The 27,753-nt window shown below is 37.7% G+C and overlaps 1 protein-coding gene across 18 annotated transcripts in view; it reads right to left on the reverse strand.

Moving 5' to 3' along the window:
- DLG1 (discs large MAGUK scaffold protein 1) overlaps positions 1-26,016 on the reverse strand; it is a 369,115-nt gene extending 343,099 nt beyond the window's left edge. For 8 of the 18 annotated variants that reach the window (XM_037837795.1, XM_037837800.1, XM_037837787.1 and 5 more), the window contains exons 1-4: positions 25,613-26,016; positions 25,127-25,176; positions 24,332-24,463; positions 82-248 (exon numbers count right to left, since the gene is read on the reverse strand). In XM_037837795.1, the coding sequence (XP_037693723.1) occupies positions 82-248; positions 24,332-24,463; positions 25,127-25,145 (318 nt within the window). In that variant the 5' untranslated portion in view covers positions 25,146-25,176; positions 25,613-26,016. Of the gene's footprint in view, positions 1-81; positions 249-23,309; positions 23,331-24,331; positions 24,464-25,126; positions 25,177-25,608 lie in introns of those variants that run through there. The other 10 variants (XM_037837810.1, XM_037837833.1, XM_037837804.1 and 7 more) reach the window with 4 other exon arrangements.
- Between the last annotated feature and the right edge of the window lie 1,737 nt (positions 26,017-27,753).

A 27,753-nucleotide genomic window follows, 5' to 3' on the forward strand; every position in this document is an offset into this window, starting at 1 on the left:
CCATTTTAATAAAATAAAGAGACTAGTAGCCCAAATAAACTGATCACTGAAAAACAACTGCAGAAACAAACTTAATCTTACCTCCACACTGGGGCTAAGGCTGCTTGGCAGTGTGTCTGAAGTCACAGTAGTGCTTGGAAGGCTGGAAATTTCCCAAGTATTTACAGGCTGTATTGGTTCAGACTGCCTTGAACGATCCATACATTTTGGATTATCCAGTAAGGTCACTTCATAAAATTCTTGAATATCTAGAGGTAGGGAAAAGAAAAAGAAAAATTCAAAAGCTTTTATATCCTGTAATTGCTAAAAAAAATAACTCAAAAGCAAATGTACTTTGAATTAGTAAAGTTTATCCAATATTATAACGTACTTAAACAGTGCATATTTTCTCACGTCACTGTGTCACAATCATATTGGAATCTGCATGGCAGAGTATAAAAGCCATAAGCGTCAAAGTCAGTGCTGGGTTCAGATCCTAACTCCATCACAAATTAACAGCATATTTAAGCAAGTTATTTACCTTCTGGTAATTTGCCTCTTGTTGAAAACTGTTGTAAGGATTTGGATGTGACATACATAAAGCACCTAGCACAATGGCACATAATAGACCCCTAACTGATGGAAGCTAATATTTTACTGTGAATTCTGCAGACAGACATGAGCCATAACTGATATTTTATGTCTTTACATATCCAGGCTGGAAATGTAAACCCCCCAAGTGGTTTTAACTGCCCTTCTAACCGAAGTAAAACATAAGGAAATAAAAGTTAAAATAAAATCAAAGAACTCAAAGAGCTCTCAGATATCCCATAGTCCAAATATTTACAAAGTTAAATATTTTCTATTATTTTAGAAACTGTTAAATAAGTGGCAAAACTCTGAAACAAAACATAAATTTCCTTAAAGTAGCACAGGATAATTTAAAAAATCAAGTTACTTTACTATCAGCTGGAATTATATGCACTTAGTATGTAAACACCAGTTATTCATGCTGCTCAGAAGCTGAGTGGCAGTTATGTAATGTTTAGGTTCTCCACTATTAGTTCTTTATTCACCTACTGGAACAATTTTGAATTGATTTCTTAAAAGGGTGAAATTATTATTTAACAGTAAAGGTATTATCCTGTATGGAACCATGCATAATAACTATAAATAACACTTAGAATAATTTTTACTTCCTGTTTCTTGCTATGAATAGATTAGTATCTCCTATAAAAACAAATCTTTAGTAAACCATAGACAAAGTAACTCCCTTTTCCATTTTAATAACCAGTGAAATTTGAGAACTTTCCAAGTAAATGGCTAATAAAAACTAATGTCCATGGGGTTGTATGCACAACTATGTGATGATACTGTGACCAGTGACTGTATACTTCAGACGGTTAGTATGATGTGTAAATATATCTCAATCAAACTTCATTTTAAAACTAAAACTGAAACTAATGTCTGCACAGTGAGGATAATATCCAACTACCTCATCAAATGTTAGGAATATTACTAGAGAAAATCGTATGTGAAAGGATTTCAGAGAGCGTGAGTCACTATAAAAAACTATTCACGGGGGCGGGGCAAGATGGCAGACTGGTGAGCTGTATGTTTTAGTTACTCCTCCAGGAAAGTAGGTAAAAAGCCAGGAACTGCATGGACTGGACACCACAGAGCAATCTGTCTTTGGGCATACTTCATACAACACTCATGAAAACGTGGAACTGCTGAGATCAGCGAAATCTGTAAGTTTTTGCGGCCAGGGGACCCGCGCCCCTCCCTGCCAGGCTCAGTCCCGGGGGAGGAGGGGCTGTCAGCTCCAGGAAGGAGAAGGGAGAATTGCAGTGGCTGCTCTTACCGGAAACTCATTCTACTGATTCAAACTCCAACCATAGATAGACTGAGGCCAGACACCAGAGACTCTGAGAGCAGCCAGCCCAGCAGAGAGGAGACAGGCATAGAAAAAAAACAACACGAAAAACTCCAAAATAAAAGCAGAGGATTTTTGGAGTTCTGGTGAACACAGAAAGGGGAAGGGCGGAGATCAGGCCTTGAGGCGCATATGCAAATCCCGAAGCAAGGCTGATCTCTCTGCCCTGGGCACTTTTCCTTAATGGCCCTGGTTGCTTTGTCTATTAGCATTTCAATAACCCATTAGATCTCTGAGGAGGGCCGTTTTTTTTTTTTTTTTTTTTTTTTTTTTTTTTTTTTTTTAAATCCTTTTTGCTTTTTCTAAAACAATTACTCTAAGAAGCTCAATACAGAAAGCTTCAAAGAATTGAAATTTGGGCACGTCAAGTCAAGAGCAGAACTAAGAGAGCTCTGAGACAAAAGGCAATAATCCAGTGGCTGAGAAAATTCACTAAACAACACAACTTCCCAAGAAAAGGGGGGTGTCCGCTCACAGCCACCATCCTGGTGGACAGGAAACACTCCTGCCCATCGCCAGCCCCATAGCCCAGAGCTGCCCCAGACAACCCAGTGTGACGGAAGTGCTTCAAATAACAGGCACACACCACAAAACTGGGCGTGGACATTAGCCTTCCCTGCAACCTCAGCTGAATGTCCCAGAGCTGGGAAGGGGGAGCAGTGTGAATTAACAGAGCCCCATTCAGCCATCATTTGAGCAGACTGGGAGCCTCCCAACACAGCCCAGCAGCCCAGAACTGCCCTGGGGGGACGGCACTCACCTGCGACATAGCACAGTCATCCCTCAACAGAGGACCCGGGGTGCACAGCCTGGAAGAGGGGCCCACTTGCAAGTCTCAGGAGCCATACGCCAATACCAAAGACTTGTGGGTCAGTGGCAGAGACAAACTGTGGCAGGACTGAACTGAAGGATTAGACTATTGCAGTAGCTTTAAAACTCTAGGATCATCAGGGAGATTTGATTGTTAGGGCCACCCCCACTCCCCGACTGCCCAGAAACACGCCCCACATACAGGGCAGGCAACACCAACTACACACGCAAGCTTGGGACACCAATTGGGCCCCACAAGACTCACTCCCCCACTCACCAAAAAGGCTAAGCAGGGGAGATCTGGCTTGTGGAGAACAGGTGGCTCGTGGACGCCACCTGCTGGTTAGTTAGAGAAAGTGTACTCCACGAAGCTGTAGATCTGATAAATTAGAGATAAGGACTTCAACTGGTCTACAAACCCTAAAAGAACCCTATCAAGGTCAGCAAATGCCACGAGGCCAAAAACAACAGAAAATTATAAAGCATGTGAAAAAACCAGACGATATGGATAACCCAAGCCCAAGCACCCAAATCAAAAGACCAGAAGAGACACACCTAGAGCAGCTACTCAAAGAACTAAAGATGAACAATGAGACCCTAGTACGGGATATGAAGGAAATCAAGAAGACCCTAGAAGAGCATAAAGAAGACATTGCAAGACTAAATAAAAAAATGGATGATCTTATGGAAATTAAAGAAACTGTTGACCAAATTAAAAAGATTCTGGACACTCATAGTACAAGACTAGAGGAAGTTGAACAACGAATCAGTGACCTGGAAGATGACAGAATGGAAAATGAAAACATAAAAGAAAGAATGGGGAAAAAAATTGAAAAACTCGAAATGGACCTCAGGGATATGATAGATAATATGAAACGTCCGAATATAAGACTCATTGGTGTCCCAGAAGGGGAAGAAAAGGGTAAAGGTCTAGGAAGAGTATTCAAAGAAATTGTTGGGGAAAACTTCCCAAATCTTCTAAACAACATAAATACACAAATCATAAATGCTCAGTGAACTCCAAATAGAATAAATCCAAAAAAACCCACTCCGAGACATATACTGATCACACTGTCAAACATAGAAGAGAAGGAGCAAGTTCTGAAAGCAGCAAGAGAAAAGCAATTCACCACATACAAAGGAAACAGCATAAGACTAAGTAGTGACTACTCAGCAGCCACCATGGAGGCGAGAAGGCAGTGGCACGATATATTTAAAATTCTGAGTGAGAGGAATTTCCAGCCAAGAATACTTTATCCAGCAAAGCTCTCCTTCAAATTTGAGGGAGAGCTTAAATTTTTCACAGACAAAGAAATGCTGAGAGAATTTGCTAACAAGAGACCTGCCCTACTGGAGATACTAAAGGGAGCCCTACAGACAGAGAAACAAAGACAGGACAGAGAGACTTGGAGAAAGGTTCAGTACTAAAGAGATTCGGTATGGGTACAATAAAGGATATTAATAGAGAGAGGGAAAAATATGGCAAACATAATCCAAAGGATAAGATGGCCGATTCAAGAAATGCCTTCACGGTTTTAACGTTGAATGTAAATGGATTAAACTCCCCAATTAAAAGATATAGATTCGCAGAATGGATCAAAAAAAATGAACCATCAATATGTTGCATACAAGAGACTCATCTTAGACACAGGGACACAAAGAAACTGAAAGTGAAAGGATGGAAAAAAATATTTCATGCAAGCTACAGCCAAAAGAAAGCAGGTGTAGCAATATTAATCTCAGATAAAATAGACTTCAAATGCAGGGATGTTTTGAGAGACAAAGAAGGCCACTACATACTAATAAAAGGGGCAATTCAGCAAGAAGAAATAACAATCGTAAATGTCTATGCACCCAATCAAGGTGCCACAAAATACATGAGAGAAACATTGGCAAAACTAAAGGAAGCAATTGATGTTTCCACAATAATTGTGGGAGACTTCAACACATCACTCTCTCCTATAGATAGATCAACCAGACAGAAGACCAATAAGGAAATTGAAAACCTAAACAATCTGATAAATGAATTAGATTTAACAGACATCTACAGGACATTACATCCCAAATCACCAGGATACACATACTTTTCTAGTGCTCACGGAACTTTCTCCAGAATAGATCATATGCTGGGACATAAAACAAGCCTCAATAAATTTAAAAAGATTGAAATTATTCAAAGCACATTCTCTGACCACAATGGAATACAATTAGAAGTCAATAACCATCAGAGACTTAGAAAATTCACAAATACCTGGAGGTTAAACAACACACTCCTAAACAATCAGTGGGTTAAAGAAGAAATAGCAAGAGAAATTGCTAAATATATAGAGACGAATGAAAATGAGAACACAACATACCAAAACCTATGGGATGCAGCAAAAGCAGTGCTAAGGGGGAAATTTATAGCACTAAACGCATATATTAAAAAGGAAGAAAGAGCCAAAATCAAAGAACTAATGGATCAACTGAAGAAGCTAGAAAATGAACAGCAAACCAATCCTAAACCAAGTACAAGAAAAGAAATAACAAGGATTAAAGCAGAAATAAATGACATAGAGAACAAAAAAACAATAGAAAGGATAAATATCACCAAAAGTTGGTTCTTTGAGAAGATCAACAAGATTGACAAGCCCCTAGCTAGACTGACAAAATCAAAAAGAGAGAAGACCCATATAAACAAAATAATGAATGAAAAAGGTGACATAACTGCAGATCCTGAAGAAATTAAAAAAATTATAAGAGGATATTATGAACAACTGTATGGCAACAAACTGGATAATGTAGAAGAAATGGACAATTTCCTGGAAACATATGAACAACCTAGACTGACCAGAGAAGAAATAGAAGACCTCAACCAACCCATCACAAGCAAAGAGATCCAATCAGTCATCAAAAATCTTCCCACAAATAAATGCCCAGGGCCAGATGGCTTCACAGGGGAATTCTACCAAACTTTCCAGAAAGAACTGACACCAATCTTACTCAAACTCTTTCAAAACACTGAAAAAAATGGAACACTACCTAATTCATTTTATGAAGCTAACATCAATCTAATACCAAAACCAGGCAAAGATGCTACAAAAAAGGAAAACTACCGGCCAATCTCCCTAATGAATATAGATGCAAAAATCCTCAACAAAATACTTGCAAATCGAATCCAAAGACACATTAAAAAAATCATACACCATGACCAAGTGGGGTTCATTCCAGGCATGCAAGGATGGTTCAACATAAGAAAAACAATCAATGTATTACAACACATTAAAAACTCGAAAGGGAAAAATCAATTGATCATCTCAATAGATGCTGAAAAAGCATTTGACAAAATCCAACATCCGTTTTTGATAAAAACACTTCAAAAGGTAGGAATTGAAGGAAACTTCCTCAACATGATAAAGAGCATATATGAAAAACCCACAGCCAGCATAGTACTCAATGGTGAGAGACTGAAAGCCTTCCCTCTAAGATCAGGAACAAGACAAGGATGCCCGCTGTCACCACTGTTATTCAACATTGTGCTGGAAGTGCTAGCCAGGGCAATCCGGCAAGACAAAGAAATAAAAGGCATCCAAATTGGAAAAGAAGAAGTAAAACTGTCATTGTTTGCAGATGATATGATCTTATATCTAGAAAACCCTGAGAAATCAACGATACACCTACTAGAGCTAATAAACAAATTTAGCAAAGTAGCGGGATACAAGATTAATGCACATAAGTCAGTAATGTTTCTATATGCTAGAAATGAACAAACTGAAGAGACACTCAAGAAAAAGATACCATTTTCAATAGCAACTAAAAAAATCAAGTACCTAGGAATAAACTTAACCAAAGATGTAAAAGACCTATACAAAGAAAACTACATAACTCTACTAAAAGAAATAGAAGGGGACCTTAAAAGATGGAAAAATATTCCATGTTCATGGATAGGAAGGCTAAATGTCATTAAGATGTCAATTCTACCCAAACTCATCTACAGATTCAATGCAATCCCAATCAAAATTCCAACAACCTACTTTGCAGACTTGGAAAAGCTAGTTATCAAATTTATTTGGAAAGGGAAGATGCCTCGAATTGCTAAAGACACTTTAAAAAAGAAAAACGAAGTGGGAGGACTTACACTCCCTGACTTTGAAGCTTATTATAAAGCCACAGTTGCCAAAACAGCATGGTACTGGCACAAAGATAGACATATAGATCAATGGAATCGAATTGAGAATTCAGAGATAGACCCTCAGATCTATGGCCGACTGATCTTTGATAAGGCCCCCAAAGTCACCGAACTGAGCCATAATGGTCTTTTCAACAAATGGGGCTGGGAGAGTTGGATATCCATATCCAAAAGAATGAAAGAGGACCCCTACCTCACCCCCTACACAAAAATTAACTCAAAATGGACCAAAGATCTCAATATAAAAGAAAGTACCATTAAACTCCTAGAAGATAATGTAGGAAAACATCTTCAAGACCTTGTATTAGGAGGCCACTTCCTAGACTTTACACCCAAAGCACAAGCAACAAAAGAGAAAATAGATAAATGGGAACTCCTCAAGCTTAGAAGTTTCTGCACCTCAAAGGAATTTCTCAAAAAGGTAAAGAGGCAGCCAACTCAATGGGAAAAAATTTTTGGAAACCATGTATCTGACAAAAGACTGATATCTTGCATATACAAAGAAATCCTACAACTCAATGACAATAGTACAGACAGCCCAATTATAAAATGGGCAAAAGATATGAAAAGACAGTTCTCTGAAGAGGAAATACAAATGGCCAAGAAACACATGAAAAAATGTTCAGCTTCACTAGCTATTAGAGAGATGCAAATTAAGACCACAATGAGATACCATCTAACACCGGTTAGAATGGCTGCCATTAAACAAACAGGAAACTACAAATGCTGGAGGGGATGTGGAGAAATTGGAACTCTTATTCATTGTTGGTGGGACTGTATAATGGTTCAGCCACTCTGGAAGTCAGTCTGGCAGTTCCTTAGAAAACTAGAGATAGAGCTACCATTCGATCCAGCGATTGCACTTCTCGGGATATACCCGGAAGATCGGAAAGCAGTGACACGAACAGATATCTGCACGCCAATGTTCATAGCAGCATTATTCACAATTGCCAAGAGATGGAAACAACCCAAATGTCCATCAACAGATGAGTGGATAAATAAAATGTGGTATATACACACGATGGAATACTACGCGGCAGTAAGAAGGAATGATCTGGTGAAACATATGACAACATGGATGAACCTTGAAGACATAATGCTGAGCGAAATAAGCCAGGCACAAAAGAGAAATATTATATGCTACCACTAATGTGAACTTTGAAAAATGTAAAACAAATGGTTTATAATGTAGAATGTAGGGGAACTAGCAGTAGAGAGCAATTAAGGAAGGGGGAACAATAATCCAAGAAGAACAGATAAGCTATTTAACGTTCTGGGGATGCCCAGAAATGACTATGGTCTGTTAATTTCTGATGGATGTAGTAGGAACAAGTTCACTGAAATGTTGCTATAGTATGTAACTTTCTTGGGGTAAAGTAGGAACATGTTGGAAGTTAAGCAGTTATCTTAGGTTAGTTGTCTTTTTCTTACTCCCTTGCTATGGTCTCTTTGAAATGTTCTTTTATTGTATGTTTGTTTTCTTTTTAACTTTTTTTTTCATACAGTTGATTTGAAAAAAGAAGGGAAAGTTAAAAAAAAAAAAAAGAAGAAGAAAAAAGACAAACAAGGGAAAAAAAAAAAAAACAAAAAAAAAAAACGATGTAGTGCCCCCTTGAGGAGCCTGTGGAGAATGCAGGGGTATTCGCCTACCCCACCTCCATGGTTGCTAACATGACCACAGACATAGGGGACTGGTGGTTTGATGGGTTGAGCCCTCTACCATAAGTTTTACCCTTGGGAAGATGGTTGCTGCAAAGGAGAGGCTAGGCCTCCCTGTATTTGTGCCTAAGAGTCTCCTCCTGAATGCCTCTTTGTTGCTCAGATGTGGCCCTCTCTCTCTGGCTAAGCCAACTTGAAAGGTGAAATCACTGCCCTCCCCCCTACGTGGGATCAGACACCCAGGGAAGTGAATCTCCCTGGCAACGTGGAATATGACTCCCGGGGAGGAATGTAGACCCGGCATCGTGGGATGGAGAACATCTTCTTGACCAAAAGGGGGATGTGAAAGGAAATGAAATAAGCTTCAGTGGCAGAGAGATTCCAAAACGAGCCGAGAGATCACTCTGGTGGGCACTCTTACGCACACTTTAGACAACCTTTTTTAGGTTCTAAAGAATTGGGGTAGCTGGTGGTGGATACCTGAAACTATTAAACTACAACCCAGAACCCATGAATCTCGAAGACAGTTGTAGAAAAATGTAGCTTATGAGGGGTGACAGTGGGATTGGGAATGCCATAAGGACCAAACTCCACTTTGTCTAGTTTATGGATCGATGTGTAGAAAAGTAGGGGAAGCAAACAAACAGACAAAGGTACCTAGTGTTCTTTTTTACTTCAATTGCTCTTTTTCACTCTAATTATTATTCTTGTTATTTTTGTGTGTGTGCTAATGAAGGTGTCAGGGATTGATTTAGGTGATGAATGTACAACTATGTAATGGTACTGTAAACAATCGAAAGTACAATTTGTTTTGTATGACTGCGTGGTATGTGAATATATCTCAATAAAATGATGATTAAAAAAAAAAAAAAAAAAAAACTATTCACATAATCATGAAAGAAATTAAAAACTCAAATTCACAGCATCACCTACAAAGTACTCCTACCAAAAACTGTTTAACCAGAACCTAAATCAGATCTTTAGAACCAACTTTTAGTTCATAGGAAATACAGAGGATAGAACAATGACACCAAAAGAAAACAATGAAAAAATCCAGGAGGGAGGACATTTTACGAGACAACTGGCCTTGTCTCTTTAGAAAGTCAATGTTATGAAAGGAAAAAGAAACAGCTCGAAGATGAAGACTGTTCTGTTAAAACAAACTAAAAGACAAAGCAACCAACTGTAATGTCTGAGCCTTGACTGGCGGAGGAAAAAAACTAGACATTTTAGGACAATTAGGGAAATTTTAACAAGGACTACTTTTCAGAAAACATTAGGAAATATATATATATATTTTTAGGAGATATGTATTTATATATATTAGAATATATTTTATAATGTAGGAGATAGATACATACATCTCATTGGAGACAGCTATCTATATATTAGTGTCTATATGTTTACCAATATATAGATAGGTACTTCCAACAAAAACAAAGCTATTTTAATTATGCCCCCAAGAGCCCTAAATTGATTTTAAGTAATTAGTTATCAATATCTCAAGATAAGCAACTCACATCACTATGTGAAATTTTATATTTTTAATTATTGTAAGTCAAGTTTCACACTCTAAATTTCTGTAACCTTTTTTATACAATTAACTACTGTAAATATTGCTGCATTACCCTTCAATGACATCTCTAATGAAAATCTAGACCAGTGCTGTCCAAAAGAATTTTCTGCAATGAGAGAAATGTTCTATACCTACACTGTCCGATACAGTAGTCACTAGTTACATACGGCTACTGATCACTTGAAATGTGGCTAGTGTGACTAAGAAACTAATCATAATTTTAATTAAGTTTAATTAATTTAAATTTTAAAAAGCCACATGTGGCTAGTGGCTACCATATAGCACAGTACAAATCTAGACTAATTCAAATTAACTAGCTTTTTATTTATCTAATATGGTCAAGGAATAAAGTATCTCCTAAGTGAATTTTCCACAAGTTCACTACCATCTTACCACTGTCAACTGAATTGCCTAGAATCTAGCTCCTACATTCATCTATCGAACAGTAACTTCTAATTTGCTGTTTCTGAGCTCCTACAGACTAAGGAACCAAAGATCTATCTCATTTTAACTATATCAGGCTTACAACAAAATAAACTAAGTGAGAATTGGGGGACGGCTCTTAAATGAGTCAAGTATTGGGCTTTAATGTGTGGGCTTTGTAGCATCTATTTTAGCTATTTAAATATCTTTGTTTCTTAGCTGGATCAGAGTAGCTGCTCTGGCCAGGTAATATCCAACTTAAAAGGTGATCAGTTAATATACTTGGCTAAATGCAAAAGTACTAAAATATTTCTGTTAACACATGTAGTGTAACAGTTTATGTCACATTTATTATCCTTTTCCTTAAATAAAATAGAACAGATTATCTTTAATTTTGACCCATATCTCATCTTGGTCCATGTACCATAGTTCATATATTTTATTTCATTTCTCCACCACATTCCTTCAACTATGGGATGCCCCAAGACTATAATGATAAGCAGAATAACACACCTTCAGAAACTACCTGTCCATTATAATAATTCTTTCAGTTATGTTAGCTAAGATTTTTCAAAGTGCACTGAATCAAACAGGGCACCCTTTGGAAAAAATGCATAAACAATCTGAGCTTTCCTTGTGAATCCACAGGGCCTGTTGTATTTCCCATTTTATCAGCAGCCTTGGACTTTATAGTTAATCTAAATTTCATATGATAGAAGAGACTTACCAACTGATCATAACCATAAAGATTTAACAAAAAAAGGAGGCTAGATTATTGCTGTGACAAGACAATTATTCTATCACAGTTGAATAATCAGAGTATCATCTGGGACATCAACAGCTTTGACTAGTGGTGAGTGAAGCTAGAGGAGCAGTTGGCTAAGAAAACCAAGCCTGAGCTTGACAACAGCAGCCCCATAACCTCTCATGATTCTTCCATGAAAAGGGTGATCAACTTCATCAAGCAATAGTAAGTTTGAGGCCCAAAGTCAATAAACTCATTCTCAACGGTAAAAAACGAAAACAAACAGGAAGAAAAAAAAAAAAATTCTATGAAATAATATTCTGGGATCTAAAAGATTATTTTCTACTTTTTCTTCAGATTCTTCTAAATTAGTGAGTACAACATTGAGTTTCATAAGGTACCTAGACTAAAGTAAAATAGAAGTTGCTATAAAAATAGAAGTCAAATAGGAAATAAAACAATCATGGTAAATTCTAGTATAGACCTAATCATGTGCTCATATTTCTTGAACGTGACAAAGTTTGAAAACCCAGATTATCCTAAAAAAAAAAAAAAAACAATTTCATGAAAATAAAGAATGAATTAAATTACTTAGTTTACTCCAAACACTTATTCAACCAATGTACACTAATAGAATGGATAGGTTTGGGAAGAGGAACAAAAGAATTAAAAGGTGAGCTGTGACACAATAAAAAAATCTTTGGAGATGGAGAAAATGGGGGGTGGGGAGCAGGGGATGAGATAACAGCTAAGGTTTTCCAATTTATTAAAACCTAAAAAGGTAGGTTTCTATGAAAATTTGATGACTATCGTTTAAGGTGACTAAAAGGCTACATTTTTATAAAAATTTGATGGCTATTGTTTAAGGTGCTACAGAAGCTTAAGCATGTGCTTATTTTATTTTATTTTATTTTTCACTGTGAAGAATGACTTTAATTTTATTTTTTTTATCTTCATTTTATTGAGATATATTCACATACCACACAGTCATACAAAACAAATCGTACATTCGATTGTTCACAGTACCATTACACAGTTGTACATTCATCACCTAAATCAATCCCTGACACCTTCATTAGCACACACACAAAAATAACAAGAATAATAATTAAAGTGAAAAAGAGCAATTGAAATAAGAAAGAACACTGAGTACTTTTGTCTGTTTGTTTGTTTCCTTCCCCTATTTTTCTACTCATCCATCCATAAACTAGACAAAGGGGAGTGTGGTCCTTATGGCTTTCCCAATCCCATTGTCACCCCTCATAAGCTACATTTTTATACAACTGTCTTCGAGATTCATGGGTTTTGGGTTGTAGTTTGATAGTTTCAGGTATCCACCACCAGCTACCCCAATTCTTTAGAACCTAAAAAGGGTTGTCTAAATTGTGCTTAAGAGTGCCCACCAGAATGACCTCTCGGCTCCTTTTGGAATCTCTCTGCCAGTGAAGCTTATTTCATTTCCTTTCACATCCCCCTTTTGGTCAAGAAGATGTTCTCCGTCCCACGATGCCAGGTCTACATTCCTCCCCGGGAATTAAAATTAACTAAACATGTTTACAAAAATTTGAAAATTAATCACCTCTCTGATAATGAAAATTTCTTTCCCAATTCTGTTTTATATAAGCCACTCGTATGTTCTTCAGTATACAACATCAATAATAAAAGCTAGTCATTATCATACCAAAATGTTACTACAGCAACCATCACATCTCTCAATATTTTTTAAATCAAGGTTTGACTAATTTACTATCCAGCGTAAAATGAGTCATTTTACGCAGACCTATGAGACTCATTTAACTTGAATTCAATTCTAACATACTTAAATCTCAACTATGAAAATGTTAAAAAAAAAAAAAAAAAAAGGAGTACAGGGGCAGTCAAAAAGATTACCATTTACTAGACAAGAGTGTTTCCATACTCATGTGAAGATCTATATCGCTCACCCAGATATACACCAGCCATATATTCAAAATGACGTTTACATTTTTATTTACTGCCCTGAAAAAAATTACTTCCATTAAAATAATGATGTGCCAAAGCAAGAAAGAAGAGAAAATAAGAAAATGCAAGAATGCTAAAACATTTATTAGGGAAAAACTATACTTCAGTTGACTCACAACTCAAATTATTAATTTTGTTGGAACCTACTGAATCACAATTCTATCATACTCTTTTCCTCCATTTTCCATTCATAGTCTGCAAGTGCTTTCCTTGTTTTGGGCCAAATTGGGACCACAAGGGCAGTCCTTGAACAAAGACCTAAATTACAAAGTCACAAAACTCCAACATGTACACTCTCTCAAAAACTAAACTTGAAGACAAGCAATTAGGTCCACTGTAACAGATACATTTCCATCTAAGATTACATACTTCAAAAGTCTCGAAATCCAATTAAAATTTTCTTTTAAGTTAAATTAAGTGCCTCAACTCAATAGGTCAAAAATTCTAACTGCTGTTGGTGGCACAGCATTGTGAATGCAGTGAACACCAATAAATTATATAACTGAAAGTGGATAAAATGGGAAATTCAGGATGGTATATATGTTACCAGAATAAAAATTTAAAATAGGCCTCACACTTAGGGAAAAAAAATTCTAACTGCTGATTCTGAACACAGTTTTCATTTACTTTTGTTATTTTCTTGCTAGAATTCAAAGTTTGCAACCACTAGGAGTAAGGGATATGCAGAATTCCAGAAATATCCTCAAAAGGCAATGGCGGGGTGGGGTATGTCTTTGTCAAATAGACAAAAATGCTTTCTAGGTTATGGTGACAACTTACAATATCCTAAACAGAGAAACTCACAAATCATGAAGCATTTCTCAAACTAAGGAAATAAAGTAGTACTATTCAGGATTAGGGTAGGAAACTGAAATGCAGATCCAAGAATATGTAAAAATTTAATATTATCAATGAGAAAATAATAGAATATTTGATGGAAAAATTACACAATCTCAAGCTTATATCAAAATAATTTCCAAATGTATTAAAGACGTAAATGTTATAAAAGAAGCCACAATGATGAATGTACCACTATGTAATGGTACTGTAAACAATCGAAAGTACGATTTGTTTTGTATGACTGCGTGATATGTGAATATATCTCAATAAAATGAAGATTTAAAAAAAAAAAAAAAAAAAGAAGCCACAAAAGAATTTGAATATACGTGAATGTTTTTATAAATCTTGGGGATGGGAAGGCCTTTCCAAGCATACCAGGGGCAGAAACCACAAAGAAAAATACTGATAAATCTAACCACAAATAAATGGCTTAGTTACAAATAAAAATCAACATTTAAAAACAAATAACAAATAAGGGAAATTATTTGCAACTTATGTGGCACAGAGTTAATATTCCTAATTTAGATTACATATTTCTAATAAAGAGTCTTAAAATGCACATACCCTTTGACCAAGCAATTCATTTCTTGGAATCTGTCTAAGAATATAATAAAAGATGTGGAACAAAGATGTATATAAAAATGCAATGTTGTCTATTATAATTCAGAAAAATTATAAATCTAAATGCTCCTAGGAAACCATTAATAAAACTACAGTAAATCTATACAATGTAAACAGTCATTAAAAATCACAGAAATCTATTGCTATAGAAAGACATCCATTAATAAATTATGTGGGAAAAAAGTTAATATATATAAGATAGATACCACACCATATATACTTAAGTAAATTCAATTGCAGCATCCCTGGCCATTCTATCTGCCATTCTATCCAAAAAACTGAGTGCCACAAATAAAGGATGAAAGGGGAGAGGCCTGCCCCCTCAGGCAGTCTCAGTTTCCGTGTTCCTCTCATAATGCGAGCTTCTCTCTGTATCACACTGTGCTGAGTGTGATTCTACAGCAACGTGTTTTTAGTATAAGAGGTCACTTAACACAAGCCAACTACTTCATCTGGTGCTCAACTGAAGAAACTATTATCTATTCTACCACTGAAGGAAAGAAAACAATTGTATTGTAGTTAATGAGAGAGAGTGTTAAATTCCTGAAGAATTTTCAAGGATAATTTTAACCAGCTACAATTTTTCAGTTTCCATACAGATTTCAAACATCAATTCTCATGTAGCAAACAATTCTACCATGTTTTACTTCTGTTAGGAACTTGTTTTGCAAAAGAAAGTTTGTGTACACAGACAGACTAACACTCTAAAGGGATATTTACCCGCATGGAGGAAGTGGAAGCTTATCTCTGGTGTGAGAATTTTCCTGCTTATAATACTTTATATAAAATATATCAATCTGATTTTAAATGTTTTACATGGAGCATGTATTGCTTGTATAATAAACTGCATTTTGGAGGATAAGAGAAAAAGCAACTAGAAAGGTGAAAAGAACTGAAATACAACCCTGCCATTTCAGAGATGAAAAACCGGTTTCAATTCATAGACTAAAAGCAAGCACAATGTTTTTATACACTAAAATATACAACATCAGTCAATTTTACTCACACACGGATACTCTGCTTTCTTTAAAACCAGTATAAATTTAAAAAGCTATTTTTCAGAGAACCTAAGATGGCGGGCGGCTAAGTGAGACAGGGCAAAAAAAACACCTCCGTGAAAAATACTAGATAAAAACCAGAAAGTGACCCAGAACATCAGCTCCAGCAATGCACTAGGCAGACAAGGCCTGCTAAATCCACAGGGACCATGCACTTGGTGAAACCGGGAGTCTGCATTCCGAAACGAGTGAGTAAGCCGGCTGAAAGTCCCGCGGCTGTGCTGCAGTGTGGGGAAACTGCGGGTTGGCATTTGGAGACAGACTAGATCTTTAAAAAAAAAAAAAAAAAAAAAAACCGGGGAGTGGCTGCAGATACGGCAGTGAGAACCACACAATGAAGCATTGCAGGAGAGGGCTGTAGCCAATGCCTCGGTGTCTGGTGTGGAGGATAGGCCTCCCCACACCCACTGCTGATTGTCCCGGGGCCAAAGGGACAAAGGAGAGAGCCAAAAGGAGAAAGAAACTGCGCCCCTTGCAGCCAGCTTTCCAGCGTGCTCGCGACACTACTGCCCAGGGCCAGACCCACAGCCCAGAGCCATGCCAGGAAACCCAGTCTGACGAGGAGTGTATCCCACAGCACCACGCACACGCCACAATATCGGCCATGGACAGTGGCCTTGGGTGCACCCACAGCTAGCTGTCCTGGAGCTGGGAAGGCGGAGCTGGGCAAAAAGGGGGGGCTGAGACGCCCCATTCAGCCATTTTTGCATCAGGCTGGGAGTGCCCCTGCATGGCCCGGCAGCCCAGGGCTTCTCTTGAGGGAAGGTGCATACTTGTGACACAGCACAGCCTTCCTTCAACAGAGGTCTTGGAAGATCACAGCTATCAAGCAAAGCAAATGCCAAGAGGCCAAAAACAACAGAAAATCTTAAAGCATTTGATAAAACCAGACGATATGGAGAACCCAATCCCAAACACCCAAATCACACAATCAGAAGAGACACAGTACTTGGCGCAATGAATCAAAGGACTACAGTCAAAGAATGAGGGCATGTCACAGGATATAAAGGACATGAAGAACATAGCACAGAATATAAAGGACATAAAAAAGACCCTAGAAGAGCATAAAGAAGAAATTCCAAGAGTAAATAAAAAAACAGAAGATCTTATGGAAATAAAAGAAACTGTTGGACAAATTAAAAAGACTCTGGATACTCATAATACAAGATTAGAGGAAGTTGAATGACTCAGTGTCCTAGAGGACCACAAAACAGAAAATGAAAGAACAAAAGAAAGAATGGAGAAAAAAATCAAAAAAATCAAAAAGGATCTCAGGGATATGATAGATAAAATAAAATGTCCAAATTTAAGACTCACTGGTGTCCCAGAAGGGGAACAGAAGGGTAAAGGTCTAGAAAGAGTATTCAAAGAAATGGTTGGGGAAAACTTCCCAAACCTTCTACATAATATAAATACACAAAGCATAAATGCCCAGCATACTCCAAATAGAATAAATCCAAATAAACCCACTCTAAGACATATTCTGATCAGACTCTCAAATACTGAAGAGAAGGAGCAAGTTCTAAAAGCAGCAAGAGAAAAGCAATTCACCACATACAAAGGAAACAATATAAGACTAAGTAGTGACTACTCAGCAGCCACCATGGAGGCGAGAAGCCAGTGGCATGACATAATTAAAATTCTGAAAGAAAAATCTCCAACCAAGAATACTTTATCCAGCAAAACTCTCCTTCAAATTTGAGGGAGAGCTTAAATTTTTCACAAACAAATGCTGAGAGATTTTGCTAATAAAAGACCTGCTCTACTTCAGAGACTAAAGGGAGCCCTACCGACGGAGAAACAAAAAAAGGAGAGAGAGATATAGAGAATTTTAACAGACATATCTAGAACCTTACATCCCAAATCACCAGAACACACATTTTTCTCTAGTGATCACAGATCTTTCTCCAGATTAGATCATATGCTGGGACATAAAACAAGACTCAATTAAAAAAAAAAAGGAAAAAAAATTTTTGAATATATTCAAAGCACATTCTCTGACCACAATGGAATACAAATAGAAGTCAATAATTTTTTATTTGTAAACCACTATTTACTTCCTACAGGATATAAAATACACAAACTCTAATGACAAATCAGTGGTTTTGGACTCAATGTAAAATATGTAATTTTTGACAAGAACTATATAAAGGTGGGGGAATAATGGAGTATAGGAACATAGTTCATGTGTCCTATTGAAATTAAGTTGGTCTCAAAGAAAACGAAGATTGTTATGGATTTAAGAGGTTAAATTTAAGCCCCACAGTAAACACAAAGAAATTATCAGAGAATATGACCATACAGATGAAAAGTAGAGTATGGGTTATGAGAAGTGGGGGAAGGGGCAATGTAGAGTTAAGAAATGAGTATAGGGTTGCTGTTTGAGGTGAAGAGAAATTTCTAGTAATGGATGGTGGGAAGGTGATAGCATTACAACATTCTAAATGTGATTAATCCCACTAATGGAATGCTGGGGGGGGGGGTGGAATGGGAAGATTTAGGCTGTATATGTTTCCACAATTGAAAAAAAAAAAAGACAGTCTAAATAGGTAACAATTGAATGCCAAGGATGATCCTGGATGAGATCTGAGGATGGAGGACAGGAGGCTCAAAGGGACACAGTTGGGACATAAGAAAAAAAAAATGAAATATAGAATGTAAGCTTTGTATCATTGTTGAATTTCTTGAACTTCTTAGCTGCGCTTAATGGGAGTGCACAAAAGAATGTTGTTCATGGGACTTTTATATGTGAATTATAGTGTTTGTTCAAGGATGTGTGCAGCTAGCTCTCATATGTCAGAAGACAGAGCAATAGATGATGGATGATAGATAGGGAGGAAGGCAGGGAGGGTGGGAGGGAAAGAAAGAAAGAAAGGGCAGTGTAACAGCATGTTAAAGTTGATGGATCAGGGTATCGGGGGAGGGGGGTCAGGGTATGCTGTGTATGGGGTTGTATTGTTTTTACAACTGTTCCTGTAACTTTGAATTTATTTCAAAATAAAATTTAAAAAAAGAGCTATTTTTGATCCCCAAAGAAAAAAGAATATTCTATAATATTTAAAAGTATAGTTTACAAACAATCCATGTTTTCCATACTAGGAACCGGAAAAACGTCAAGTCAGCGTCCAAAAAAATAAGTTATTTCAGCACTTTAGTCAAAGGGTATTCACATACATATTCCTTAAAACAAGGTGTGTACAAAAAGGAACCAGGGCTTCTTAGAGAAAGGGATAATTCCAGGCCTGTGGCAGGATAGGTAAAAAATGACCCTGGAACATCTTATGCCAAAATAAGAAAGCGCTCAAAAAAGTGATGGGGACATGCCATAAAAACACAAGAGCAAGCTTGAAAGGGCTCCCACTAGCTAAATCTGAGACAGTCTGAGCCACAAAATAATTAATGGTAATATGGTAATAATTAGCAGTAATAAAACATAAACCATTGAAAAAATAGGAATCTCCAGGTCTATCATGATGGCTAAATAGATTGACAGACAGATGGATAAATGGAGGAGGAGGACTCCTGACTACAGTAAAATGCCAAAGTCTTAACTGAACAATGTAGAGGAGTGGTGCTGTTAGAAAACCGTAATTTTGCAAGAATTACCAATGAATGCTGAGTCTAGAAGGAAACTTGGCTAAGAAGCAAGTTATATGCATGGTATTAAAGTCTCCGCCACATAATGCTTTTAAGTTGCAAAGGATAATACAGTAACTACAGAGTAGAGAAACCCGACAACTTAAACAGGGGATCAAAAATTTCATCAACAATAAAGGACAGATGATATCATGTGTCTCCAGATGTACAGTATCCTAGCCAGGAATACATAGCCTGAGTCTGACAAACCCAAAATGAGAAATGTTATATATAAAAAAATAAAATAAAATAAGGGTAGAGGAGAACTATAGTCTTCAAAAAATGTCAATGTTGTAAAAGACAAAAAAAAAAAAAAAAAAAAAGGCTGTAAGAAATGTTTCCAGATGAAAGAAGACTAAAGAGACATGACAATTACATGTAATACCTGGTCCTAGCCTGTATCCTGTACTAGAAGAAAAGTTTGACCCTCTATAGAGGAAATGACTTAGACCAGAAGAAATATTTACAGATGCTTTACAACTCTATGATTCTAGGGTTCCAAAGAGAATTCAACCAGATTCAACATAACCAAAACACAACTTCAAAGCAGTAAAAGCAAAACTATTAGCAAGTAAATAACAATACAACCCAATCAAAACCATCAATCAAAAAGTTAATAAAATTTTCTTCTAATTTTACAAAGTTTTAGCCAACAGCCTTGTCTATACCGTTATAACTGTTTCCCTTCTCAAACTTAGCCTACAAAGTTACACATATACATACACATGTGCACATACAGAAATTAGCAATAAACCAAAATGTAGCATCATAGACCAATAATAAGCAAAAATCTAAGAAATCTTGACATTTTGCCACAATACCTAGAAGTTCTCAAACCTTGAGTACTAAGTAAATAAACTTTTCAAAATGTGTGAATACATATTCTATCATTATGAACATTCTGCTTCAAAGTAACAGTCATTAACACATAGGAAGAACTCAATAAGTGTTAACTATTATTACTTTTTACATACATTTAAACATGAATCATACTTTTGAAACCCAGGATCTACAAATTTAAATGTTCTTTACCATTTTATAGAGGTTAGTAAAACTATTAGAATTAATATAGTAGCAACAAATGAATTGGGAGCTAAAAATCTTAGAAATGTATAGTGTTATATAACATTGCCCATCTTCATTTTGAATTATCTGCAGAACTAAAATAAAACATAGTATTAAAGTAAGCTTGCAAAAAAAAAAGTGAAAAAAGCTTGATTTATTGCAGACACAATATATGATTATACCAGTCTCTTTCCCCAGGCAACACAGCAAAGAAAACCAACAATTTATTTTAAGTTTTATCTCCAAAGCCATTTGATCTTCAAAACAAAGATCTGTTTGTACAGTAACAGAAAATGCAACTGAGAAAAATAATCATAAAACTAGTCAGCCTCTAATCAGAAGCTGGTTTGCAAACAAACGGAAGCTTTAACTGGATAAAGACAGAGAAACTACAACTTGCCAGGTTAGAAGAGTAACTCTACTCAAACTAAAGCACAAATTGAGTATGTAGTAAACCACCTTCAAAAAACAAACAACAGAAAACACAATAAATATCCAAGGTAAAGGAGCAGCTTCCCAAAGTCAAATATAGCAAATCACATAACAACATACTCAAGTCTCCAAAGCCATTCCAATCTTGAGCCCAGGTTTTTCTCCTGTGCACAAGGAGAACAAACAAATTCTAATCCCATAAGAAGTAATCTCAGGGGTCTAGTTTAATATGAAATCTCTAAGGATTACTGGAGTAGCCCTAAATCCTATAGAGGCCTCAGAATCAGGAATGACCTCAAACCACTACGGACCTGACTGTAATCAAACCATATCCAGTCTGTTTCACTTGCAAAATTTTCAAATGTAAGTGTAAAACATGGAAATATAAAATCAAATATATTAAGTTCTCAAGTGGCTCTCACCAAACCCAGTATTAGAATTAGGCACACTTTACCTTTCATTTATTAAAAAAAAAAGAATTGCCAGATATTTTTTGGAATAAATTTTAGACAACTTTATAGCATGTGGATTTTAAGATATAACTTTAAATATTCAGCTCTAAAGAAACAATTTATTAGTTAAAACTCATAAGTTATTAAAAACTTTTATGCTTTCAATAATTCTTAAATCTGCAAGCCATCTTTCAAGGATACTGCCAACCATTAGAACTAAAACAATTTCTGTATTTCACTGAAATCGAGAACATTATCAATTATAAGCACCATTATTCATGTGCTGCTTAAGAATGCAAAAGCACTGCCAATTAAACAACATACATCAATTATAAGATGGGATCCAATTTCAGAGATATTAAAACATTGTTGTCTTGAAGTAGATGGAATGCAGTCTGTGCTTGCTTGTCCCTCAGAATGATCCCAACGCATAAGAAACCTAATCTATATAATGTATCAACTCTTAGAGAGGGGGAAAAATATCAGTATTTCTATAACATTAAAAGCCCTAGAACCCCATGCAAACTTTTTTTAAATGCATGAAAATAATCAATACAAGCAACCAGTTCCAAGAAACAGTAAATAAATAATCAATGCAGATTCCAAGTCCAAAGAAACTCAGCATCCCAAGCAAGTAACTAGATAATTCACTATAACCTAAGCACCAAATGATTTCCAAACTCTGCATGAATGATTTTCAAACAACTTATGTGGTCAAGACTTGTGTCTCCTTTAACCCAATGGTCCAGAGATACCAAGCTCAGAGGACAGAGTACCACTATTAATGAAATAAACAGTTAATCCAGGATTTTTCAGTCCATATTACATATAATGGACTCCCATTTAACTCAGGGAAATTTACAGGCTTTAAAGTACATTACAACACTGTTGGTGGAGGCGCAAAGCAAAAAGAAAATCAATTGGCCTAGAGATTTTCAAAAACTGATAAAACTAATAAAAAGTAATAAGTTAACCCAATTTCAGCACACACAAGAAAATGTATTAATTCATTGTCAACAATTAATTCATTTACAGAATGAAACAAAAAAAACCTCTACTAAATTTACCCATTTCAAAACTCCTAGAGTTTATTACTTTTCTCACACCCAAATCTGACAGTACATTCTATAAAACATTTCAGTATAAATAAATCTAAATAGCAAAGTAAATTTACAACCAATGAAATTGTACAAGACAAACAGGATTCACAAAGATAAAAATAATTAGAAAGCTAACTCTATCAAACTTCAGTTATGCATAAGAATAGATAACCGCATTCAAAACCTAAAACAGGCAGAAGATATCAAAAATTCCTCCAAACATAGCCAACCCCCCCAACTTAGGGAGAAATCCAAAAAGTATAGATTGTTTAGTTACCTCAGTAACCACTTAATTTTCTTAAGTCATAGCCTTCATACACAGAAGAATTACCATATATATATCAGGATATACAAGTCATATTTTTTCCTAAACAAACAGTGCCCCTACTAAATAAAACATTCCTAAGTTTAAAGTTGATTTAGAAAACCAAATAACTGAGAAAATGATTTTTTCCCTTCCATTTCTGCTGTTTTGTCAGAGGAATCAAATTTGATCATCCATTTGGACTTCAAACCTCAGAGCTTAGAAATTCAAATGTAAAAAAGTGTCCATTAAAAACTGGAAAAATGTTGATAACTTCTGAAAATGGACAAGTATATGGCAGTTCATTAAACTGTTCTCTCTTTTTGTGTATATTTTTGAAAGTCTGTGATAAAGTTAAATTTTTAAAAATTGTTCAAGAGTAGTAAGTGGATCTTCTTAAAAATCTTTTTTCATTCTAAAGCAAATTTAGTAAACAACATCAATTTACCAGTGAGCTATTTGACACTGACTTGAAAGTAGTCCTCAAATCACAGCAACACTTACTCTGCCAATAGACAAATGTAAAGCCATCTCTGCTTGGGAGTTACTGAGGAAATAAAAGTAATGCAATGAGGTTTATATCTCATTTAAAAATGTTATCTAGTCAATGACTAATAAAAAAACAAAACAAAACATTTATTCTTAGAATTGGAAGGGATAAATCTTCTAGAGATAAGTGATTTGCAAACTTTTGAAGATACTTTTCAAGAGGAGGGGGCCAGAGACAGAGCTCCTTGTTGTATATATCAGGGATTGTTTAAGAAATATAAAATTTTGTTTTTAAAAAGGATCTAGCTGCTTTAAAAAAAAAAAAAAAAAAAAAAAAAAAGACTTAAAAACCACTGCTCTACTTCACCATCTGCATTCTACAGCTAATATTGGCCTAGAAAAGGTTAAGTGATAGCTTAAGATCACTCAGTTAATGGTAATGTCAGGAATAGAATTCAGGGCCTTGACTATTTGTTCAGTTCTCCTTTAAAAGAATGCACTATCTCAAATTTAAGTTACACTTAAGAATAAAACTGTCATAATTTTCTTCTCTGTTAAATGAGGTTTCAGAGATCATCTAATGATCTTTAGACAAGATCACCTCTAAGATCGTTTTCCAAGTCTAAAATTTCTGACCCTATGAATACAAAGTTTAAACAGGTGTCTACATTAAGGATATGAATGTTCTTAAATTTAACAGAACCCTTCAAACATTTTCAAGGACTCCAGAAAAATCCAAGTCAAATACAGAACCAAGCTAATTACCCTTTGCGTCCTGAAACATTTTCACAACTTCTCCCTCTTTTAAAGATATGAAACCTTATTATCAACGGCCACCAAAATAATCATGTTGAAAATATTTTTGGTTATTAGACAGTTTCAGAAAAGATATTGGTCTATCAAAAACATACAACTCACTGAAAATGTTCAAGTTGTTGAATGCTTCATAGAGAATCAAGAATCCTCTTTGGTTTCAAATAACTTAATTCAGAGGAGTTTTAAGACATAAAGGTCACAAATAAAGTTTTAATTCCCACCTATTAAAGCCTGAAAGAGGTTGCTCTGAAATATGTTAATAACTCGTTCTATGGAACTTCTGAGCTGTCTGTCCTCGGTTTGGCTTAGTTTTGAGCGATACTCTTCCAAAAGGTGCAATGCTCTCTGGGTATCTGAGAGGAGAAAAGAGCCTGGTTAAAATTGCGTATTTACAAGAAATTATTACACACTAGCTATGCGGGCAAATGATTCTGTAAGACATCTAAACAGTTCCTCAAATCTTCCAGGTTAATCTTTAATATGTACATGTAGACATATATTCCCTTGAAGGATGGAAAAAAATTTTAAACATATATCATTCCAAAACAGAAAAAGGGTGAAGGTGAGGAGTTTGTAATAAATGTGTAATTTTAGCCTGCCACAATAAAAGATCTTCTGATCAAAGTATTACCAACATAGTTTTACATTACCTGATTTCCAAAACCAAATTATCCATGATTGTCATTATAATCCAAATCTTAAATGTTTCAAAATACTAGTACTTAATCAATATCCCACATTCACTCACAAAAGTGTTTAGTAAAAATGATAAAAAGATATTTCAGGGGAAAAAAATTAATTGCCTCTCTAATCACTAGCAAGCTGTCAAGGAAAAAAGTTTAACATTTAGTGTTTCCATCTCCTGAAATATGAGACTTAGATTCCCCAAGTTGTAAAGCTAGGACAGTGCTATCTCATCAAAGTTACACAAACATTTTTAAAACACAACAATCACAAATCAGATACACGGAAAGCAGGTTACACCCACAAGAGAGAGTTCCGAAATAAATTCTCACCTTGCTTCCGGACCGGCATTTTTCTCCAGAATCAAGAAGAGGGCACGCACCTTTAAAAACACAAAACAGAAAGGGGGGCGGGAGGGGGGGTCGTGGTTAAACTAGCATTTCCCCCTAAATAAATCGAAAGCCTCCCAGCCTCATTTGAGAAGCCCACCTTGCAAATGAAAGAACCTCAAAACCCAGGGGTGTCAATTTAGAAAGCTTTTTTCCTAAGAGTGGGTACCACTGCAAACTAACAGCAGAGTGCATTCTTTCAAATTCTCCTCGAAAGCTTCTCCCTCTCCAAAGAGTACTAAGTGTCTATACATGGGGCCACCAACACCCCCAACCCGTCAAAAGTATCCAGCCTCCCCATCCTCTCCTAGGGGATCAAGAGGTGCTCCGACCCTTGGCCCCAGAGCCAGCAGCAGCCATAGAGCCCTCCAGTAAGAGACCAGCTGGGCTGATCATCCCGCCCAGCTCGGGCCCCCAGCTCTCACTTGCCTTTCTCCTTGCCCGTTTCTTCCGGGCTACTCCAGCGGGGGCCGGACAGGGCAGCTGCCGCTCTCCGCGACACCCTCGCGCCCCACATGCACGCCTCCACTGTACCCCACACCTGCGGCGCCGCCACAAAGTTCCGGCGAGCGGTATGCGCTCGGAGCCGGGGTCCGGTCTAGTCCGCCTCCGGGCGGTTTCCCCGCCCTGCCCCGCTCCACGTTCCCCTACCCTGCCCGGCTCTCCAGTCGCTAAGGTAAGGGGGTGAGGGGACAGGGTGGGAGCTCCCCTCAGCGGCCGCCCTCCCGCTGCCTCTTCCTCCTCTCCGGCAGCCGCCGCCGCGTTCTCACTCGCCACGGCCCACTAGCCCCCTCACCCTCTCCCTTCTCGGGCAACACCCCCCGGAACCTTGGCTCCTTCCGTGCCCCCAATCTCTCTCCCCCTAAACTTTCCGCCAAGATGGCGGCCTCGAAGCCGGACTGCCGCGCCCCCACGTGACAGCTCTCCCGGCGCTCTCAGCCAATGGGAAGTGAGGAGGCGGCTCGCTCGGAGCTCCAGGCTCTCAGCGCTGCTACCTTTGGGTTGGAGGAGGAGGAGTGCGGGAAGGGAGCTGCGGGGCGGGACAGGGTCACTGAGAGCGTCCCAAGTGGACTTACTCGCGTAAAGAGGCAGCCGCCGAAGTGGTGTTAAGAACAAAGGAGTTGACATACAGACTCTACAGGTGGTCTGGGGTGGCCTTGAAAGAACCCGCCTTTACCTCTCCGGAGCCCACCGGTGTGTCCCGCAGTTCTGAGCTACAAGCGTTTCAGGCCCGAAAGGGTCGGGGCGTTGAAGAGAGACGTGACTTCACGCCTGATCCAGGGCACACATTCGCAGACATCCCTTAACCTCTCTAAACACGTGCTGTTTCCAACTCCACGATAGGGACAGAGTGCCTGGCGCCGCGCAGGGTGGGTCCCCCCATTCGAGGTGGAGCAGACTGCGCCACCCATGTTAGGCAGCGGCGAAGGAAGGAAACTAGAAGGGGCAAAGGGAGGAGTTAAGGCGGGGATGCCACCTTTACACTGCTCCCCTTCGTAATGATTTTTTTTTTAAGTTAACTATTCGCCCCGCAAAGAGTTTTGGGGCTTCCAATTAAAGAAGAGGACGTAAAACGTGGAGATTGGTAAATTTTATGAATTTGAAAGTTTTAGTAGAGGACATTTAAGTGTAAGTGACCAAGTCCAAGTATGAGTGCATTTAAGGGTAGGGAGAAAAGATTTGTTCATTCATTCATGCACTCACTCTATCATACATGCTAGTTTCCTCGCCCAGTCGTCAGTCTCGGGTATTACCCTAAGCTCTGGCGGCCCCTTTAAGAGCTCACCTGTAGCCATCTGCTCTGGGACTGAGCCGGCCTCAGCCTGCATGGCTGGTTTAAGTTTCGCCCACACCTCAGAGAGGAACAACGAGCCAGAACCCTAGGACAGGGCTGAACCACCCGAATTGGAGAAGGGGCATCGCAAAAAGCTCTCCAAATCGCTACCGAGGCCTTAATAGGAACCTCCCTTCTCTGAGGTTCAGGGGGGATTTGCCCAAGGTCACCCAGAGTTAGCGACAGAAGTAGAAACCTGGAGAGCTCCTCTTTCAAAACCGAACACTCTTCCCAGTAAAACTGGCAGCCTTTCACAGAAACTGTATCCATGGGATCATTAAGGGAAGTCTGGGAAAACTGTACTGTCACCATAACAGCTACTCACAGATATGCTGACCACTGGGTTTCACTTTCGGATTGCACCTTGGAATCCTAACTTGTCGGGAGAACCCAACGACTTCAGAGCTCACCTAGACCCACTCTTGGTTTAAATAAAGAAATTGAGGGGGGAAGCAAGTTGCCCAAGGACATAAAGGCTAATTGTGATAGAGCAGCCCCAGAACCTAGGTCTCCTAGCTCCAGGAGTCCAGGGCTCCCTCCACTGTGATTTTGGACAGCTGCTGGTGTATTGGCAGCAGCTCTCTATGCTCTTCTGTATCAAGCATCATGGGAGCTTGAACGACAGCAATATTGCATAGTGGAAATGGGACAGAAGAGTGAAAGGGAGATCCTACAAACAAGGAACTTAAAGGGATGGGTTTTTTTAAATAGTGAAAATGGATGATGGCATGCATGC

Source organism: Choloepus didactylus, chromosome 1, assembly GCF_015220235.1.
Source record: "Choloepus didactylus isolate mChoDid1 chromosome 1, mChoDid1.pri, whole genome shotgun sequence".
In the NCBI taxonomy this organism is placed as follows: Eukaryota; Metazoa; Chordata; class Mammalia; order Pilosa; family Megalonychidae; genus Choloepus; species Choloepus didactylus.